The following is a 21,056-nucleotide window of genomic DNA, read 5'->3' as shown; positions in this document are numbered from 1 at the left end:
CGGACGGGGAAAGGGGTGCTTCCCCCCCCCGCCCCGGCCAAACCGCTCCCCCGGCGAGCCAGACCGTGCTCCCCCCACCCCGGCAGCTCCAGGCCCCGACACCCCCCCGGGGAGGCCGGACGGGCGCTCACCGCTGAAGACCATGGCAGCCGAGGCGCCCATCACGGCGAAGAAGGAGGCGTACTCGGGGCTGGCGCTGGAGGACATGGCTGCGCGGGCCGGGCCGGGGCGAGGCGCCGATGGGAGCGGGAGCGCGAAGGGGAGGCGGGAGGCTCCGCCGCGGCGCCGGTCCTCCGCAGGCAGCGCTCGGCCACAAAATGGCGGAGGCGAGGAGGGCGGGGAGGGAAGGAGGGAGACGGGGCGGAGGCCGGCTGCGGGCGGGAGCGGGGGGCCGGCCGCGGGCGGGAAAGGGAGAGAGGGAGGGCGGCGCGGACCTCCGTCCCGGCAGGAGTGCGCGGCGGCCCGGCGCTGCGCCCTAAATACTGCCTCCGCAGGACAAAATGGCGGCGGCCCGCCCGTCACGTGACCGCGCCCACCGCCCCCGCCCGCCCGCCCCTCCTTCGGCCGCCACCACGCGCGCGCGGCCGGGGGGTCCCGCCCGCCGCCCCCTCCCCCCGCGCCAGATTCTCCGCTCCCACGACGGGTCTCGCCCCGAGGACGAGCGGAGCCCGCTCCTCCCGCCGCGCCCCGTGTCACGAGCGGGGGCCTTGGCCGCGCCGGCCCCCCCAATCTGCTCCCCTCCACTCGCTCCTCCCCTCCGTGTGAGTGGTTCGGTCCTTCCCGGAGGCCGCGTCCCGCTTGAGCGTGATTCAGCGCTCATTAGCATAAGGGGCGTGCCCAGGGCGCGGCCCCGCCCACGCGGCGGGTCCTGCCCGGGCCGGGGGTGCCGGTGCCGGGGCTGGGACGTGCCGCCTGTTCGGTGTCCTCTGCAGCACCTCCTGTGCCATGTGCCATCCTCCCTGCCCCCTCTGCCGTGTCGCCTGTCCCCGGGGCCACGTCCCCCATGGTGCGTCCCCTCTCCCACGTGCCGTGTCCCTTCTACCATGTGCCGTGTCCCAGGTGCCACATCTCCATGGTGTGTCCCCTCTCCCATGTGCCGTGTCCCTGGTGCCACGTCCTCTGGTGCATCCCATGTGCCGTGTTCTGTGTCCTCTGTCCCACATGACACGTGCCCAGGGCCATTTCCTGTGGTCCCTCTCCCATGTGCCGTGTCCCCAGTGCCACGTCCCCCATGGTGTGTGCTATGTGTCACACCCCCTGTGCCCTGCCCGCATGCTGTGCCCTGCGTACCCTGACCCCCATGCAGGGCCCTGTCCCCTGCGCTGGGCTCTCTTGCTCTGGGCTCCCCACGGGAGACATAACTGTGTCCATGGGGTCTTGATGGCTTGGGGTCCCCTCTGGGGGGTCTCCAACTCCACCTCCTCTGGGGTCTGGGCCCGGCAGCATCCCACTGGTGTTCTCCATCGCCGCCGCTCCTCTCCCCGGCGTATCTCCTGCTCCCTTGTGAGATGGTGACCGGCGCCTCTGGCTCATCCTTCTCCCCCGGGGCTGGAGGGGAACAGATGGGCTGTTTGAACCACAGTATCACCCCACCATGGGCGCTGCCGCCCACCCCCCGCCCCAGGCAGGGTGCAGGCAAACCCCCCTCTGAGCTAACCCTATCCCGAAACATCCCAGAAAGACGCTGCTGCAGCCCACCCCAAAAGGATGGCTGATGCCGTTTCTGTTACCCAGGGTATTCTAGAAAAAAATCACGTTAATTCTGGATTTGGCCTGTTCGTTAATAGTTGCCTGCGCTTGCTTTTGCTGTTGCCACAAATCCTGCTGTTCTTCTGATGTCCTGAAATACCAGATCTCTTAATTAATCGAGGGCCACCTGCCTTTTCCCATTGTTGCCACTTTTCTGGGCACCTCAGACTTGTCAAAGCTCACAGGGAAGGTGAGAACGGGATTTAAACCCTGCTTGGCAAATTCCCTGCCTGCTGGCTGGACACAAATGGCTCCGTCGCTGGGGACCGGCTCCAGGACACGTCGGCTCAGTGGAGGAGATGGGCTGTGGGGTGCTGCTGGGGGTCAGAGCCCCAGAGGGGGACCCTGTCCCAAGCCCAGGCTGAGGTGGGCGCAGGGGCTGTGGGTCCCACGTGTGGAGCACACATTGTCACCACCATCACTGCCACCACCAGTGCTGCCACTGCCACCATCACCACCACCAGCACCACCACTGTCACCATTCCATCACTGCCACCACCACCACCACCATCATCACTGCCACCATTACTGCCACTACTGCTACCGTCACCATCACTGCCACCATCACAACCATCGCCACCACCACTATGCTGTTTTTCCTGCAGTCTTGCACCCTGGGATGTGTAGTTTGTCATCATGCTACTGTCATTGTTGCTATGGGGGTGGCTGTTATTACTAATGAGCGTTTCCAGCAGCCTCAGTTAACATCGGGAAGCCTTTCACTAGGGTGGGGACAATCCCTGACCCAGAGGTCCAGAGCAATTGGTCGTTGGGTGAATTTCTCATCCCTCAGGCGCTGGCAGCATTGGCATTTTATTCACCAAATTTGGGCTGGTGAGGGGAGCAGGGACCGGCGGTGCCTCATCCCACTCGTCATGCCGGGGTCTGTGCCAGCCCGGTGCCTGCCTGGGCTTTGCCCGGCTGCGTCGCTGCCAGTCCTCACCCAGAGCGGGCACCTCTCTGAGCACCGAGCCTGGCCCGGCTGCGGCGTGCCGAGCGTGGCACGAGCACCCTGGCCGGCAGGGACGAGCCCGGTCTTCTGCACCCACGGATTTACCCATGAAGCCGCGGCGGTGCCAGCACCTGATGGGTGCTGACATGGTGCCGGGCGAGGGCGTTGCAGCCCCAGGGACGGCTGTGGACTGGGGCAACACCAGCATTGATATTTCAAGCAGGGACTTGGGGAGCAGGGTGGATTTTAGGGGGTTCCCAGAGGATGCTCTTCCCCCTGTGCCTCCGGGCACCCACTGCCACTGAGGCTCCCTGTGCCACTCCTGGGTCCCGCCGGGCAGGATGGAGCGGCTCCTGTTTCCCAGGTGCCATAACGCCGACATCTCCCCTCCCTGCGCCCGGCTCCGTGCCAGCCGGCCACCCCGGCCCCGCTTCCCCTCGCCCACCGGCAGCTTCCCACAAATCATCCAGCTCCAGCTCCGCACCGTCGCTCCCGTCCGCCCAGCGAACAGCCATCGCCAGCGAACAAAGAGCCTCCTTGTAGCAGCGAGCTCACGAGTGGCGGCGGCGGCACGTCGGGGACGCTGTGTCTGCAGAAGGGCTGAGCGGCATCCCACGGGCTGAGCTTCCCTCCTTCCGCCCTTTGGAGCTGCGGGATGCCGGGATCCTCCTTGCCCCTGCACTGCGGTCACAGCCAAAATCCTGGGGGGCACAAGCATCTTGAGCCAAGCCTTCTTGTCCTTCCCCCTTCCTCCTCCTCCCAAGCTCTTCATTTCGGACTCACGCAATGTCCCTGGGTCTCAGTTCTCCAGCAAAATGGTCCAATAAATAGATTGGGCTTTCACCAGATATTGCTGATTCATAGAAAGGATTTTTTTTATGCTTTTGACAATTCTTTCTTCCAAAATACTTCATTTTACGTTTTCTCCTGTGCCCTGTGCCCTGTATTTATTTAGCCGCGCTCCGCCCCGCTCATTCCCCCGCTGCTAGAGCCGACCAGGCGAAGGCAAGGAGAGGTCATGGCGGGGCTGGCGTGGTTCCTGCGGCACGTCGCAGTGCAAACATGCGCCTCTCCTTGGGGCACGCACGTGGGGAAGGGCTGGGTGCTGGGAACAGGAGCACCCATCTCCTTCCACCTGCCTGGGACTGCCTGGTCCTCCTCCACTCACGCCCCACAAGCCCAGAATGACCACGAGCAGCGGAGGGACGGTGTGCTGAGCATCCTCCTGGGATGCCCACTGAGCCACACTGGTTGCCCAGGTGTGGCTGCGGTGGGTGGAGTGGGTGGACGTGAGGATGTGCAAAGCCCACGCGGGACAGGGGAGAGGAAGGACTGTTTGGATGTTGGTGACAACCTGTGTAACCTTGTCTGGCTCCCTGTCATGCCCGGGTGCCAGGTGAGCTGCAGGAGGTACCCAAGAGTAATTTAACACTAGTACACTTTGCAGAGGACACCAAGCTGAATGGTGCGGTTAGCACACCCAAGGGACATGATGCCATTCAGAGGGACCTGGATAACCTCGAGGAATGGACCTGTGTGAACCTCATGAGGTTCAACAAGGACAAGGGCAGGGTCCTGCACCTGGGTAGGGGCAACCCCCGGTATCAGCACAGGCTGGGGGATAAAGGCTGGAGAGCAGCCCCATGGAGAAGGACTTGAGGGTACTCTTGGTGAAAAGCTGGACATGAGCCGGCAATGTGCGCTCGCAGCCCAGAAGCCAACTGTGTCCTGGGCTGCCCCCAAAGCCATGTGGCTAGCAGGGCGAGGGAGGGGATTCTGCCCCTCTGCCCCGCTCTGGGGGAGACCCCCCTGCAGTGCTGCATCCAGCTCTGGAGCCCTCGGCACAGGAGAGACACGGACCTGCTGGAGCGGGGCCAGAGGAGGCCCCAGCAATGCTCCGAGGGCTGGAACAGCTCTGCTGGGAGGACAGGCTGGGAGAGCTGGAGGGGCTCAGCCCGGAGCAGAGAAGGCTCCGGGGAGACCTTCCTGCAGCTGCCAGGGCTGAGAGGGGCTGAGGAGAAAGGTGGGGACAGACTGTTTAGCAGGGCCTGTAGTGACAGGACAAGGGGTAACGGTTTTAAACTAAAAAAGGGCAGATTTAGACTGGATATAAGGGAGAAATGTTTCACAGTGAGGATGGTGAGACACTGGCCCAGGTTGCCCAGAGAGGTGGTCGATGCCCCATCCCTGGACACATCCCAGGTCAGGCTGGACGGGGCTCTAAGCACCCTGCTCGAGTTGAAGATGTCCCTGCTCGCTGCAGGGGGTTGGACTGGATGGCCTTGAGAGGTCCCTTCCCACCCAAACCCTTCTGTGATTCTGTGAAATGCTTTCTGCGCTGTCGCTGTTTAAAAACACAGTATTGCCACCATCACTAACTCTCTGCTGCTGCAGCTGTGTCCCCCGGCCCGCGCAGACCCTGGCGTGACGGGCCCCCTCGGATGGAGTCTCTCTCATCCTGCTCCTCGGAGCCGGCGCTGCTCTGCCCCAATGGGTGCTGCACCCCATCCGGCCCCCCGGGGTACCCCCGGCCCCACTGCCACCCCTAAGTGGGGTCCCCGGCAGCTCTCGTGCCGCTGCGGGTTCTGCCTTGTGGAGGTGCGGGGATGCTTTCTGCCTCCGTGGAAGGACAATGAAAGCAGGGAACAAAACTCAACGCAGAACCGGGAGGCGAACGCGGTATCGAAGGCAGAGAGCCGGAAGCCCAGGGGCAGGAGAACCCACGTTACTGTTCCCACAGCAGCTCGCACTCACCCTCCGCGCACCGCCGGGCAGACGCTTGCCAGGCTGCCGCCCAACGTGCCCACGCGTTCGCTGTGGAAGCTGGGGGTCCGTCACCTCCAGTCTGGCCTTTTAGTTTTGGGCCGGATTAGCCCCGCTCCACGTGCGTCTCCGGTGGCATTCCACGGCACCGCAACGAATGCAACCAAAGGGTGACTGTCGGTCGTTCCCATCCCGAGGAAGGGAGCAGAGGGTTGAGAAGGGCTTTCCAGCGGGTGCCTCTGGGTGCCACCACCTTTTTGGGGGGCACTTTCTGAGGGACCTTATGGCAGGTGCCTTTCCCACCACTCCGGGACCGAGCATCCGTCTTTGCGTGAACAAAACGTGCTGGAGAGCGACTGAACACGGGGCTCCAGCTTTCGGCAGCGGCTTTTAGCGGGCGGGAGCCGGCCACGGGCTGCTCGGTGCTGCCGTCCGGGACAGCAGGGCTGCTTCTCTTCCCTGACCCCGGCTGGTTTTCGGCAAGCCAGATCAGCTGTTTGCCAGGGGATCTGTACCTGCTCCAAGCTCCCGGTTCTAAACGTTGCAGTGGTGCCGGTGGCTTCGCCCGCGTCACGACGCAGGGCTGGAAGGGGTCTGGACAGCCGGCTGGGAGCCTCCTGCCCCTCCGGAGGGTCCGGGCGTGGAGGTGCTGGCGTGGAGGCACGTTGCTGCGGGACAGGGTGCTTTGGCCGGGGATGCTCCGGCCACCTGGTCCTCCCAAGGGGATTTGGTGTCAGGGTGCTAAAAAGGCTCTATACCTCCCAGGACAAGGCCGGGCAGGCTCTCGGCCGGGGCTGGGAAGGTGTCTGAAGGGTCAGTGGAGCTGAGCTGGTGCTGGAGTGGGGATGGGAAAAGGAGGGCTGACCGCGACCCGCCGCCCTCAGCCTTGGCGGCAAACACTCGCCAGCAGTGGAGCAAGCCCGGCCGGAGCATTTCCTCATTCAGTGTCTCCGGCGGCCTCTTGCCAAAATCACACGGACGGAGCCATGGGGCTGGGGGGGACCATTCCCTGGCTCCTCCCTGCTCCTCAAGTTCCTGGGGTGACACCATCTCCCAGGAAGTCAGGACCTTGGCTGATTTGCAAATGAGGTTTTTCTTGCTCTACTTGGGTCTTAATTAACTGATTTCCATCCTGAGCTGTTAACTCCGTCTTATCTGGGATACTACCTGGTGCTAGACTTCTTGATGAGGCAAATTCGGGGCCTCTAATCCTACCCTACCCCACCCTACCCCATCCCATCCCACCCCATTCTATACTATTCTGACCTAACCTAATCTAATCCTGTTCCCTTCTCATCGTTCTGTCCAGGACTTTCCTGCCCTACATAAAACCTCTGATCTCCCTCTTTTCCATGCCATGCTCGTGGGCGAACGCAGTTGGGAAATCATCCTTGTTTCAACAGCTTCTTCAGCTCCTGGGGACAGTGTAGAGAAAAAGCTGATTTTTTTTTCCCATTGTCCTTTTCCTGACATGCCAGGAGGCAAGCAGGAGGAGCTCCTGGTCCTCCCCAGGACCATGCGCTGTGCATTGACTGGTCTTCTCCATCCATCCCTCCCTCCGCCAGGCATCCATGCCCAGACCCCAGCACTCAGCCAGCAGCTGGGATCAGCCAGAGCTTCCCACGAGAAACTTCTGCCCGTGGTTTGAAAATAGCATTTATTTGCTCTGGGTTACCATAGTTACTCGTGGAAGTTGCACGGTGCCGCGTCTGCTGCTTGGTTGGGTGATTGTCTCCGATGCAGCACGACCAGCTAATTTTACTGTCAAATGGACCCATCAAAATTGCAGGAATTTCTTGGGCGCTGGGTGAGCTCTGTGTGGGATGCCCTAGCCACCCCTCACACCTTTCAGCAACCCTCTCTTTAAAGCGCTGGCTGCACCTGCAGTGCTGTAGCAGATTTGGGTCCTTGATCACCAGGTTTGCATTGCTAGAAGGAGCTGACGTGGTTTTCCCGTGCTGAAACTGTACTTGTACTGCATCTCGGAGCTCTTGAAGGCAAATACTGAGAGCCAGCACGGCAAACCTTCCCGCTGCAACCCCACGCCTGTTTTTGGAAGCCAGTCTGCAAATGGGGGACTGGAGCAGCTGATGTGTCCTGGAGAGACACTTTGGAGAGATGCTGCTTGGTGAGACGGAGATGCAGAGTGCCGCTCTCCCGCAGGCTGGAAGCTGGCGGCGACGGCTCTTCAATCAACCGTGACCAGCAGCTCAGCACGCAAAGCACCGCACACGTTTATGTTACTTCGCCCAAGCGATAGAACTTGTCCTTGGTGCCGGACCTGGCAGAAGCGAGCTCCGGCAAAGCCGGTGGGAGGGATGCTCGGTGGCAGGGAGCCGCGTGTGGGCCGTGCTCCCACGCCGAGACACCCAGAGCGGCGTAAACCCAAAGCGTCGGTTGATTCGGCACCGGAGCCTCCAAACCGTGAGATTTTCCTGCCAGACGCTTGCGGAGGCGGGCGGTATTTGTTATCTTCCCTGCAGCGACAGCAGACCCCGTCCCACGTGGGAGAGCCAGGAGCCAGCCCGGCACGCAGCTGGGACTCGCCTGCCCGCGGGCGCTTCCTTGCCGGCCCCAGGAGCTGGCGACCCATTGCCCAGGGGACAGCAGGCGCGGGGGTGAGGGGACGGGACGTGGCAGGGCAAGGCAAAGACCTGGGCGCTGTGCTCAGGCCGCGTGGCCACCGCTTTTTGGGGATGGAGCTGCCGGCGGATGCCGAGAACGGGCAGCCACAGGGCACCAAGGAAGAGAAGCCCGATTTTGGGTTGTTGCTCGGCACCACGCTCAGTTTTGGGGAGAAAACATGAGTTGGTTTCTGCCAGGAAAGGTGAGGGCAGAGGCTTTCTGCTTGGCCGGGAGCTGCTTCAGCTGCTGTGCTGGGCTGCCCCGAATCTGCCCTTCGTCACCGGGCTGGGACAGTGCCACGGCTCTGCCCCCCGCCACAAACCCCCTCCTGCTCCGCGCTGCCGGCTCTCCCTCTGCCTGCAGGACGGGCAGGCGCAGAGCGGGGTGGAAGCGCGGCTGCTGGCGGGACACGCCGCCTTCCCGCGGAGCGGCTGCGGCCGTGCGGCGAGGCGGCCGGCAGAATCGCCGTCCTTCTACTCCGAGCTGTGCCAGGGCAGGAGCCTCCCCTCTGCCTCCCTGCCCGGCTCAGCTCTCGTCACAGTACCCTGCTACCAATTAGCAAATTAAATCCGATCCCTCTGGCACTTCCCAGGTATTCCCGCGCGGCAGCTCTGCTTTTGGCTCCTCCGGCCTCGCTCCTGCACTCCGATGGAGCATCACCTCTGCGTGCTGCCTCCGTCCGGCTGCCGCGCCGACCTCTCCTCTGGGCTTCTCGTGCCTGTGGACGCCTCAACAACTAGAGGTGAGATGGAGCCGGTGTCGGCGCCGGCGGCAGCTCTGTGGCAGCCGGCTGGGAGCACCCAAAGCTCCTCTCCGCCGGGGCTTCTTGGGTGCGGCGTGCCCCTGCCTCCCACCCCCCTCCTGCGCACGCATCTCTGCCGGGCTTGACATACAGAAAAGGGTATTTCTGACCGGGTGAAGAAATTCGCCAAAACAGGGTTAGATTGTCCCCAACCACGGTTCTGTCCCTGAGCTGGAGCGACCAGTTTTCCTGCTGATGTGTTTCTGGGTGCGGGTGCTGGCAGCACCCCAATCTCACTGCACCTGGACGGGGGGGCCCACGGTCGCCGTGCTCCGGCCCCCAGCAGCCTCCGCTAACTCGTGATGGGGCGCGACGTCCCCCCAGTCTTACCCCCCCGACCAGCTGCCGGGCAAAGGCTGCGGCAGCCGGCTCGGCCAACAGCTTTCCCGGCCGTGTCCTCGCTGCCTGGGAGCACCCAAACCAAAACGCTGCGGGCAACTCAAATGAAACAGCACTTGGTTATCGCTTCGTTTTAGCAAAGACAAACTGAAAGGGAGAAGGAACGTGCTTGCCTTTGCTTTTTTTATTTCCCTATCGGGCCGTTATTTCCTTGCTCACTTTGCTGGGGAATGGGAGCTGCCTGCTGAGCCCCGGCTAGCTCCAGAGCTGCTGTCGGGCAAGACACGAGGCCTTTTTATTTTAAGAGTCATTTTTCTGTTTCCTGGTTTCACATCTCTCTTGCAGGCGGTTCCTCTCCTACAGCACCCGATGCGGAACGCCGCGCCAGTAGCGAGAGGACGGTTAGCTAATCACGGTGACGAAGGGCACATCTGCTTATCTGAGCTGCCCGGAGCCCCGTGCCGGGGCGGGTGGCCACGCGGTAGCCGCCGGGCTGTGCCGGCACGCCGGCCGCGGAGGCCAGCGCCTGTTTTCCAAAAGCATGGGCGCCTGATTGGGAATAAGCACCTCGTCAGGAAGGAGAAGGACCACAAGGATGCAGGAAAGGCCCCGGCAGGGGGAGGGAAGAGTCTCTGTTCCTCTTGGGCTACAGGAAATGATCAAAAAATCCCACTGTGCCAAATTCACGCCTCGAGACGGGGTGGGCTGAGCTTTCAGGGTTTCCCTTGTCCCTGGCTTCATGCGTTGCCGCCTTCTCTAAACCCCCCCAGAGAAAGCACTGGTGCTTGCAAGCCGGGGTCACACCCAGACCCTGGAGACTGTATTTTAGAGCCGCCTTGCAGGAGAGAGAAGAAAAATCACAAGACTTTACCCAGCCCCAAGGCTGGGATTTGCCAGACCGGGGCGGCTGGGCCAGCTCTGCGCGCGCCTGCGAAGGGCAATGAGCAGCGAATGTCCCCGCTGCCGCAGCTGGGGAAAGCAGAGGCAGGTCCAGGTGGGACCACAGCTTTTCCCGGGGTGCCAGAGGCGGGCTGGGGACGGTATTGGGGTGTCCTCCACCTGTGCCCGTCCTCAGCCACGCCGGGCATGGTGTCAGACATCTCCTCTGGAGGACGCTCTGTCACGTCTAGTCAAAGATGGTCTTAATCAGATGGCTTTGCTATCCCAGCAAGGAGAAAAGACCACAAAGAAATCCAGCAACCTCCAAAGGGTCCAGTGCAAGACTTCAGCAGAGCAGGGAGCGGGGCACTTACCTGCAGGTTGCTGCTGCCCGTTTGTATTTGTGTTACAGGTGGACCCCAAGCCTCAGCCAAAGGCAGGGTCCAGCTGTGCCCACCGCTGTTGGCAGGAGATGCACTGCCCTCAAGGGCAAAACACCCAAGAAAGAAGATAATGGTCGGAGAAATTACTGTGTACCATGGACCTGCAGCAGGGTCCGGCTCACCTCGGTGCCACCGAAGCAGCAGATCTGGACCGTGAGCCCAGGGCTTCCAAAGCCCAGTCCTCTGCTTTTTCGTGCTTTTTCGGCTGGCCATCCGTCACGGGCTCAGCAGACATCGCTTACTGCAGGGCTGCAGGGAGATCTTGAATTTGGGCTCTTTGCTGGGGGCAGAGAGGCAGGATTACATTAACCACTGGGTTTTGAAGAAGACACAGCCAAGACAGCAAAGATCAGTGGATGTGGAAGAGCAAGGAGCGTTTGTGGATGACAAAAGATCACACAGGGATATTGGCTCAGGAAAGGGGAAGAGGTAGAGGACACTCAGTGGAAATATGTGGGGCACACATGAAAACAATCAGTTCCTCTTTCCACCATATCCCATAAGTACAGTGCAGAAATTAAAGGGCAGCGTATGCGCAACAGATTAAAAGAAGCTGATTTTATGTATTTTATTTACTGTCAGGTTTTGAATGGCATGGTTCAGAGAGCCGGAGGTAAGGACAGCCATGGCACGAAGCCCAGATGACAACACAGGTAACGAAGCGTCGTGCTTTCCAGCACTGCTTTGAGGGTTTTATAAAACCAGGGGGTTTTACAGTGGGAATAAATCCAGCTTTGTGACTCTTTAGCCTTTTGAAAGAGAGGGAAACGCCGTCACCTTTAGTTCCCGACAGAAACTGGGGACAGCCAGGGATGAGCGCAGTCCCCGCAACGTCCCTGCAGCCTGGCCCTGCAGGGAACTCGCCCACCCGACCACCCTCCTGTCCCCAGAGGGGGAAAGTGGCCGAATACCCCCTGGCATGTGCCAGGAAGGGGAGTTCACCTCCCTGCAATGTGGGGGGCTGTGATTAGATTCCAGCCCCTTAACTAAGGTCAGGGCAGTAAATCTCCGGTGAGCCAAACATCTCGAGCCAAATCTGAGTTTGGTCCCTCCTCCATCCTCTCTCCAGGACTTGACGTCGCTCTGTCCTCACCCCATCCCTCCCGCAGCCGGCTTCGAGCTGGCTGAGCACCGAGGAGAGTGGCGATGTGCACGGTCCTGGGCCTCTCCAAGGAACATCTCCATAAGGAGATTTTTTCCCCATCAGCTCACACAGTCAGGATCATATGGGACAGCCTGAGCTCAGGAATAGCTCATTATTTATGAGCGCCTGCACAGCTACACGTGTTAGCAGTATTTGCCGATGCGCAGGCACCACGCTCACCAAGCTATCGCTCTGTCCCGGGGCCCTGCTCGTCCTCGTGGCCCAACCCTCCCCATCTCCAGGCTTGCAGAAAAGCTGCCGCGAGCTGCAGCAGCCTGGCAGAGCCTGCGGTGCCCGGCTCTTCGCTGCTCCCTCACCAGGAGATGCGGGAGAGGAGCTCCCCGCCGGGGCGGCCGGCTGGGGGGGCAGCCCAACGCTCTGGACCTCACTGGGGTCCCCTGGGGACCACACGGTCTAAACCCAGTTGCACGCAGGAAAGTCAGCAGGAGACATTTGTGATTGGGAGAGAGATTTTTGGTCCCCAGGGGCTTTCAGGACAGATCCCTTCTGTCTCGTTTCAGCGACTGTGAGTGACCAGCAGCAGGGAAGATTAGTCCATGATAAGATCCTTCACTGGGGCTTGTTTGAGGCCAGGGCAGAGCTGTTGCTCAGAGGACACCGGCTGGCTCTGGGTTTCAAGTGGGACCTGCTGGACAATCCCCAGTCACGCAGCCCTGGGAGAAGGGAGACTCTGAGCCTATGCCCGAGGACAACAGGGACAAAGCTGGTCCCACGGCTTGGGCATGGCGGGGGGGGAAAGGCACTGATGCAACAGTGCCCGGGGCCACCAAGGGCTTGCTTCCAAACGCATCTGCTCCTGCGTTGCCATGAGTGGTGTGTTTTTGCAAAAAAATTGCCCAGAAATTAAAAACTTTCTATTTCTCCCTCTTTCCTGTGCTCACAGCGCAACTCTTTGCCCTGGAGGTGGTTGTTCATCGTGCGCTTTTCATCAGCCCCAGCAAGCAGCTGGATTTCACATCCCTGTGCTGCTGAAAACCTCCCAGGTTGGAGGCACACAGGCCCTGGAAAGGAAGAGGACCTTGTGCACCCATCTCCCAGTCTTGTTTAACCTCTGCAAGTTGTTCTGGCTAGTAGGGTGCAGATTAAACATTAAGCCCTTAAAAACATTCTCTGCCTCAAAGAAGCAGCGTGAAGGCAGGGCAGGAACTGGCTAGCGCGGGTGGTCATGAGAGCGTACCCTTGTCGTGTGTACAAGGAAACACAGATCCAGCCCCTGCAAGTAGGTTCTGGCTGCAGGAGAGACGGATCACGGCAGAGGTCATGAGACACAATTCAGGCCAAAGGCTTCTGCTTGGAGCTTGTTTGTGCTGGTTTACGGGCCAAGAGCCTGCCCTTCCCTTTTCTTTTGGGCAGCCCTGGACCCTCTTCTTTGCAAACAGCTCTTCCGAGCAGCCTGGGTGTCAGGGCAGGACCAGCTGGAGGTTGCTCTGACCCAGGGAACAGGCGCAAGCGAACATCTGCTCCCCCAGCCAAAGGAGCAGCACATCTCCCTTCCCAAACACGGGCTAGAGATTCTCTCCAAGATGCCAGGCCAAGCTAGAGGCAAGCTCCAAAACTGTCAGCAGGCTGAGCACACGGCAGGCAGCCGTCATGGAAAGAGAGGTGCTTTGACTTCTTTGGAAACCTCTACACTTGCCCCTGCCTCCACCCCCAAGGCTGTGTTGAACACATGTTAATCCAATTTCCTCTGATAGTCAGTTATTCCCCCTGTGGTTTCCACTTCTGCAATTTCAAAAATCTGTACATGGTTATGTTATTGCTCATTAAGGAAGGAAGCTAGCCCAAGAAGACCCACACTCTCAGAAATGCCAAGAGTTACGGTTCGGTAGAGCCCTGCAGTCCTTGAAGCTAAACTGCTCTCTCCAGAGTCAACAGCTCACGAGCGGGGAACAAACCCAGGTGCACAACCGATGGTGTGGCTGCGAGTGAAGCTGTGACTTTGAGAAATGCTTTGCCTTTATCTGCCCCAAAAGAGTGCCGGACCACAGTGCTACATCGGAGCTGTGGCTGACGTTCCTGGAGCGTAAGAGAAAGCATAATGAACTTACACATATAGGTTATGACAATTACCGACAAAAATTAGGCAGATCCTTAGAGGAAGGGAATATCAAGAAGTATTTCTGAGAGCTGTGGAACTGCTAAAAGCAGTTTTCCTCTGGCTTTGTCTTAAGGTTGGGTAACTGGGGAGGACTCTATTATCCAACAGGGTTACACCTGTGCTGCAGCCCTTCCCTGGGGGAGGCAGCGATAGAAGCTCACTTCCCAGTTCTGTGAAACAGGCAGCCAAACCTGGAGAAATCTCTCAGACTTTGCTGCCTCTTCCCCCTGTTAAATTTGCATGAGTGTGGCCACGAGGAAGGTCCTGCAGCACTTTGGCGGTGGAGGCAGTGAGGAAGCCTGGAGTCCCCCGTCCCCACGGGTTCTCTACACTGTCCTCCCAGTGAGGGGGGCGGGTGGCTGCGGCGTGCTGCATCACTTGCAGAGACACAGCTGGTGTGTGGCAAAGTTTCTGTGGGTGCCAAGATGATAGAAAGGACTGATGCAGATGTACCTATCCTGGCTCAACCGCCAGCTGGCTGCCACGACTGGCTGTAGCGCACCGCAGCTCAGCGAGACTCCCACAGACACTGGCCTTGTGCTGCTTGAGCAGGCAGAAGTTGCCCTCTTGCTGCTAAGGGTCATCTCCATCAAGTGTATATGATTCAGCATGCAAGAGGTCAAGGGACAATGCACCAGGCTGGATGTACACCTCTACCCAGCTCAGCAGTGACAACTCTCAAAGTTTCAGTCCTAAACCTCCCTTGAACAAAACTGGACAAGTTGTTGCTCTGCAGCACTCACAGTGAGCAGCCAACCTTGTTCTAACTGTGGTCTTTGTTGGGCTTGAATTCCAAGCGTTAACAAGATGAGTCCACCAAAGCACAGCCTACTCAGACCCCTGCAGAAGGTAAGCGATGCAGAAGCCCACGCGCATTGGTTCTCGAAAGGGACTGGCTGCCTGAGGCAATCCCTGCAGCACAGCAGAAGTCCACAGTGCAAGGGGGCAAAAGTGGGTCTTCAAATTAACCCAGAGGGCTTTAAGGAAGCAGGATTTGACAGCATGATGAGGAACATCTGAGGAAGAGAAACAGACTGCGTCCCTGCCACTGCGAGCGGGAGAGCGCTGGTTGCAGCCAGCTGGCCCTGCTGAGCTGGAGTTGGTGGAGCCACCGCTGGCACTGCTCTGTCTGCAACACTCGCAGGTCAAAACGTGGACTCCCAGTCACTGATGGCACAGAGGATCCAGCAGCACACAGGCTGGGAGGATGAGGCACTGATCACTGGCTCGCTGGACTTGCACTCTTCCCTACGGGTTTCCAAAGCTGCCGCCTTCACTTTGCAGCTGTGAGAGATCAGGAGGATGACAAGTTCAGCCAGAAACCTTGCCAGACAATGGCAGATGGAGGGCACAGCCCTTAACTTTGGAGGACAACTTAACCACAAAAAGGGAGGTGACTTGCCAAGCAAGTAATGAACTGAAGCTGTGTCAGCAATGAGGAGGTGTGTATCCAGGTTCAGGGACAGCGCAGTCAGTCCTAGCGCCTTATCTACATTTGCACAAGAGAAGCCAGCACCAGATTGGCAAAACAAGACCTGAACGCTCTCAGATATTGCCCAGCTAAAGTCTGGATCCAGTTCCACTGAGCAGCCATTTGTGTCATTTGAAAACAGTCAAAAGCAGCCTACGACACCAGAGCACAGCCAAGGAGTTGAGCCACCACCCTCCCCGCTGCTCCCGCGGAGGCTCTGCAAACCAAAGCGGTGCTTGGGAAAAGCGATAGCAAGGCAGGTCTAGAAATACCCAAGGAGGTGCTTTAAAAGGCAGGAAAACCTTTAAGTTTGCTGCCAGCAGGAGTTTTGTGCCATCAGCTGGTTACAAAACATCTCCCAGAGAGGCAGGTATCTGTGTCACATTTACAGAAGACTCTGCATAGAAAATCCAGAAAAAAAAGTCACAACTAGCAACCATCATGCTTGCATCACACTCGTCTCATACCACAGCAAGACAGAGGACAGCCTTCCTTTTCCAGGAAGGATTTAAGGCTCCTCCAGCTTCATTATGAACTACCATCCCCGTGAGACATCACGCATACCTTTCCCATCATCAAGCCCTCCAGGCATGATAAAGAGCTCCCACTACTTGATGCAATCTAGCATGCCATTTTCCTTTCAGGTCCTCACTCAGGTAGTTTAAAGTAGCTGTAAGGTTCAAAATCAGCAGCCTGCATTGCTGAGCTCCTCAAGATCCCTCAGTTATGTTTTCCTGCTACTGAACATCTTTTTCATTAAGTTTTAGGTCTTTAAAGGAGTTGTAAAATTGTGATTTATGGTATTTAATGCTAAGCTCCCTTTTGGAAATGAAGTGAAGAAAGCCTATTCATACCCATTTTTCCTACTCCCATCTCTTTTGAACAAAGTAGTACTCAGCCTAATAATGTTTACTAAACTCCGGGACTTCTGGCTTGCAGGAATGGATTTATTTGTAATTGAGGAAGGAGCTGACGACCAGGCCAAGGGGAACCTCTAGTGGCCACAGTCTTTCTTTGTAGCAAACCCTCGTCGTGGCAGTGCAGAATGCTGGTAGGAACATCATCTGCGAATTATTTCTGCAAGCTCAGCAATCCCCCTTTTCCACATTGCACTGCCTTCGACCACACCTTTGCTCTTGGAAACAGCCGGGCACAGCAGCACAGCAGCCCCCGTGCTGGGTATGAGGTCTTATAATGTTTGTTTGTCAGTTTGTTTCCTCCTGCCCACCAGGAATGTCACTCAAACCCCCAAAATTTTGTGCAACGTCACTGGAAAGTCAAACACCTTTTTCACTTCATCGGTCATTGCGTGTGGGGAGTTTCGAAAGGCATTTTGCTCAGAGTATCTTCATATCCTCCAACTATACCAATAAGTTCCTGTAGTTCCTGCAAGTCTTAAATTTAAGTTTCAGGCATTAGCAAAGACTAGGCTTAAGTAACAGGAATGCTTGTTTAAACTAATGAGGCTGATGAGCAACACTCCTTTCAACCATGGCAAAAAGCATCAGGGAAGAGATCCAGGTTAAACCCAAGCCATCAAGAGGAGCAAAAATACTAGTTTTAAACAAGCAGTTCCCCCGACTGGCTGCCTGCCTGCTGCCCACACTCACGCTTGTGCCGGCACAAGGAAGGCACAGCCTCCAGTGAGAGCAGCGCTGACTCACAGCGGCTGCAGGACTGCAGGTGAGTCAATGGCGGCGTCTACATCCACAGACACCGCTGGCCTGATCTACAACTTAGAATTGTTGGTGGCCAGAAGACACCTCTAAGCTCCATTTTAGACACAGGCTGGGGCAAAACACACTCTTGGGCCCCATCAAAGGGAAGAAGCTCATTTAAGAATTTGCCAATCTAACACTTCTTACAGTCAGTTTGGCACCTGATCTTGGTGGAAGCCTTGTGAGATCTCAAACCGTCAGGAATCCCTTCACTGTAGTGAAGAATTCATGTGAGAGAGCACAAGCTACAAGGTTTATTTCTCAGTTTCAGCATGCCATTTGCTATGGGGTCTACAGGAAGGAAAACAACCTTTTGAATGAAGGACCAAGTCAGTAGCCTCCACAGTCAAACACCTTTTAATATAACCCAAATTCTGCACAGTGACAAAAATACCATCAATGTAGGGCAGCAATTCCAATGATAGAATAGAAAACCAATTCAGCAGCACACCAGCACTCATCTGAAGAAAAACAACACCCCAAATAAATACGCACAATCATCTCAACTATGAATAGCCTGAAATTCATGGCAAGACAGCTGGCAGAAAGGCATCTCAACATTAACAACCAGGTGCCCAAGACTCCGATCTATCCAACAAGCGGCCTCTGGGTGTCAGTTGCAAGAACTGAGCTCTTCCAGTGCCATGGCTGCAGGCGAGCTCTTGGTCCCTGCTGGCCATGGCATCCCTGTCTCTATGGTGACTGTATGGTCAGCGGGCAGAGGAGATCACGCCCCATCAAAAATGAGGACGGATTTCCAAGGACAAAGTACACAATTTCAATGCACACACATGAATAGGAGTTGATCGATTTGCAAGTGCCACCCCTCCATGGCTACACACAGATCTCTACTGGCATGAAGTTTAACTCTTTACTGCCTGCCCCTCCAATTTGTCTTCATTTATCTCAACACAGAGGATATGGGAGTTTTTTCCCTTCCCTTTGTTAACCAGCCTCCATTAATATAAGGCCAGTTAACATGCTTCATGAGAAAAGGGAATGTGTCAAAGTGCATGATCTGTAGGAATGACAGCTTTTGGGTCCAGTGATGAAGTTTGTCCCACCTGGCTAACAGCTGAAAACAGTTCCTGTGGCCTGAAACCAGCTTAGATGCCATCTACAATAAATTCCAGTTTCTGATGTCAGAAGTTTCTAGTCTTTTCTGCCTTCAAGAGAATATTACACAGCAAAAATGGCTTCTCAGGAAAGCAAATACACTCTTGAAGAACTGTGGTAGCTGATGCCCAGCCTTCAGCTCTCCAGCTCCACACCAAAGGCGTAATCAAGTGACACTGGCACTCTCACTGTCATTGCTGCCAGCGGGACTACAAACAAGGACTATAAACTACATCAATGGTTGTTCAGTTACAATGTGATCAAAGCACTTCACAGCTGGGGTACTTCAGATAATTTTAACTTTCCGATAAGGTGCCCATTGTAGTCATTGTCTTAAAAAACAGTCTGTGGTCTCCACCTCAAGAGTTTCACATGAAACACAAACTGTTGGCTTAGTTACCACTTTGATACACACTTGGTCAGCAAAAACCATTAACTAGATAGACAAAAAACTGCCTCTTTGGTACTGGAAAGAAAACTGAGTTACAACACTATTCCACTAAGGTGTCTCACAACCGTAATTACACATGGCAATTTGCACAGGAAAGGAACATTAATTTTTACTGAGCTAAAGGACTGCATGAAGATGACACAGCATTGTACAATTTCTCCTGCTGGATTATTGCAGTCTCTTGCTTATTTAGGCTATTCAAATTTAAAACACACATACTAGCCTTGCAGGATGCCTGAAGTAGGGTAGTGGCTATATCAATTAAAACCATCACTACAACACATGCCTCGAGACTGATATGAACACGAATAGTCAGCAGGAGGAGGATTACCTGTTAACCCTTTTACTGCCTGCTGTGATTTCCAAACTCGTACAGGTCATCGCTCAAATTGCTCTGGGGGTAGCGTGTGCTCCAAGCACACCACACCGGCTGCAAATGCATAGACACAGAGCAGCTGTTAGACACTGCCAGCCACCCTGCGTAACGTCTGTCTTTAAGAATGAAGATTTACCTTTAGTCCCATGTGAAAGACTGGTTGGCCATCTAGAGCTACCAAAAAGGGGTCTTTCGTGGACCTTCGCTGCTGGGGGTGGTGGTGTCAGCAGCTGTACACATCTAACACAAGGGAAGCTGAGCCGACGCGTGCGGCTGACTTTTAGAAGACGCCTGAGACTCAGATGCCTAAACCTCACTGATTTTCAGTACTGCTTCTTGAACTCCCACACTAATATCCTATGATGAATTTCTGAGGAGTTATGAGTTATTTCCGATATCAAACACCCAAATCCCTGTGCACTAAGAACAGAGCAGGGAAAGGAACAGTGTTTCTTAGATATGGCTTAATACACGGTAGAGTACTCGGGTTTCGCTGACATAGTTGCATCCAGCAGCAACGGAGAGTGAGAAAATCACACCACCACTGCCAGCTGCAGGGAAGATTTTGCAGATAAAACCTATTCATTTTGAGTGTAATACTAAAGTCCCACAAATCCTGCCAACACACACCTGGAGGGAATTTCTGACAAGTTAACAGGCTGAAAATTAATGCTATTGTGGGGTTTTTTTCAAGGGCACCTCAAACAAGTTCAAAAGAGAGGAGACAGGGACAAAACTGAAATCCCACCTACATTTAAGAGGATCTACTAAATGGAATAAATTTGAGTGATTTGTTTTGTCTGAGGAAGCTCATGGGATACCAGCAAGTGCAAAGTGATACAGCTAGCTTTGAAAAAATAATAGGCCAGTATTTGCAAAAAGCCAGATATGACTGTTCATGTTTCTCCCCATCAAGATACATAAATATAGCTGAATTACATCTTCCCTTCTAGTTCAATCAAGCTTACAGTAAAGCTATGAAAAGGCAGCTAGACAGAACTCACCGAGTGGGAAGTGGGAAAGAGAGAGGCCCAGTGCTGACTCTCAAACAGGGTGAAATAATCTAATTGCAAATATAAATGGTGCAAAAGACACCCTGAACTGTTGTATATGAAGTCTAATATTTCCATGTTATTTTGACAAAAATTCAAAATGGCACCTTTAGAAGCAAATCACATTTTTGCCAGGTTTGTTCACATACTTTGCAAGAGGCAACACTTTACCAAGACACATGGAATTTTTATTGATGGCAAGCTAAACAAGCCAACATTACCAACAAGACTCATCTGTGACTTCTGAATATTAACCTGACCCTGTCCAGCCTAGCTGAGATTTTCTCACTCTAAATTTTTAATTTTTCCTTTTAATGAACTTCAAGTTTAAGTAATAATAACATTGCCCCCATTCTCAATCAAATTTTTAGATTGAACTGCTGAAAAAACCAGCAATTCCTCTTTCCCCTCATTTTACTGGTTGTGGTAAATCTTCTTACTGGCGAATTACCCACTGAAGCTTTGAGAGCATCTTGTTGTATGCTCGGGACTATCCAGTGATGTTTATGTACTTGTGCTTCATGTGGGAGAAGTTCTACAGCAGATACTGCAAGTTTTCGATAAAGACATTAGGCAATTGCCTCCAGACATCACATGCCACAAGGCATGCCTGCAGAGAACTGTATGAATTCTCAGGAATGAGCAAAAGCCTCTTTGCATCATCCAAGCCCTACCAGAACACTGTTGGAAAAAAGCATTACCTTTTTCAGGATCTCATCACTGGGAAGACTCATGATATGGAGAAACAGCGTCGCCTAGAGTTCTCCTGGGAAACTCATCCACTCCCAGAATAATATTACACAGATTTTCTTGCGGGGAGAGCATTAAGCTTCTATATGGCAATGTCTAATTCCCCAACCATGTAGTGGTATCAGCACAGTTATTCTCAGATTTAAAGCTCCATTTCAGCTTCCAGGAAAGACGAAGAAAGGGAAGTTTCTGAGCACTGCATATATGCTGTAACTTTCAGCTGCCTGAAACACGAGTCAGTTTGAAGTCATTATACTGATATGGAATAGGAATGTAAACAAAATCAAGCCTTTGAGATATCACTGTC

General features: G+C 55.5%; 1 protein-coding gene across 1 annotated transcript in view; it reads right to left on the bottom strand.

The window, feature by feature from the left end:
- ATP6V0C (ATPase H+ transporting V0 subunit c) overlaps positions 1–207 on the bottom strand; it is a gene marked incomplete at both ends in the record, with an annotated part of 10,932 nt that extends 10,725 nt beyond the window's left edge. Inside the window, one exon of the mRNA XM_082006968.1 lies at positions 132–207. Within this exon, the coding sequence (XP_081863094.1) occupies positions 132–207 (76 nt within the window). The remainder of the gene's footprint in view (positions 1–131) is intronic.
- Positions 208–21,056: the final 20,849 nt, after the last annotated feature.

Source organism: Phaethon aethereus, assembly GCF_964289735.1.
Source record: "Phaethon aethereus genome assembly, chromosome: 15".
Classification (NCBI taxonomy): domain Eukaryota; kingdom Metazoa; phylum Chordata; class Aves; order Phaethontiformes; family Phaethontidae; genus Phaethon; species Phaethon aethereus.
The sequence above is the reverse complement of the archived record's forward strand: the minus strand, read 5'-3'. Positions and strand labels throughout refer to the sequence as shown.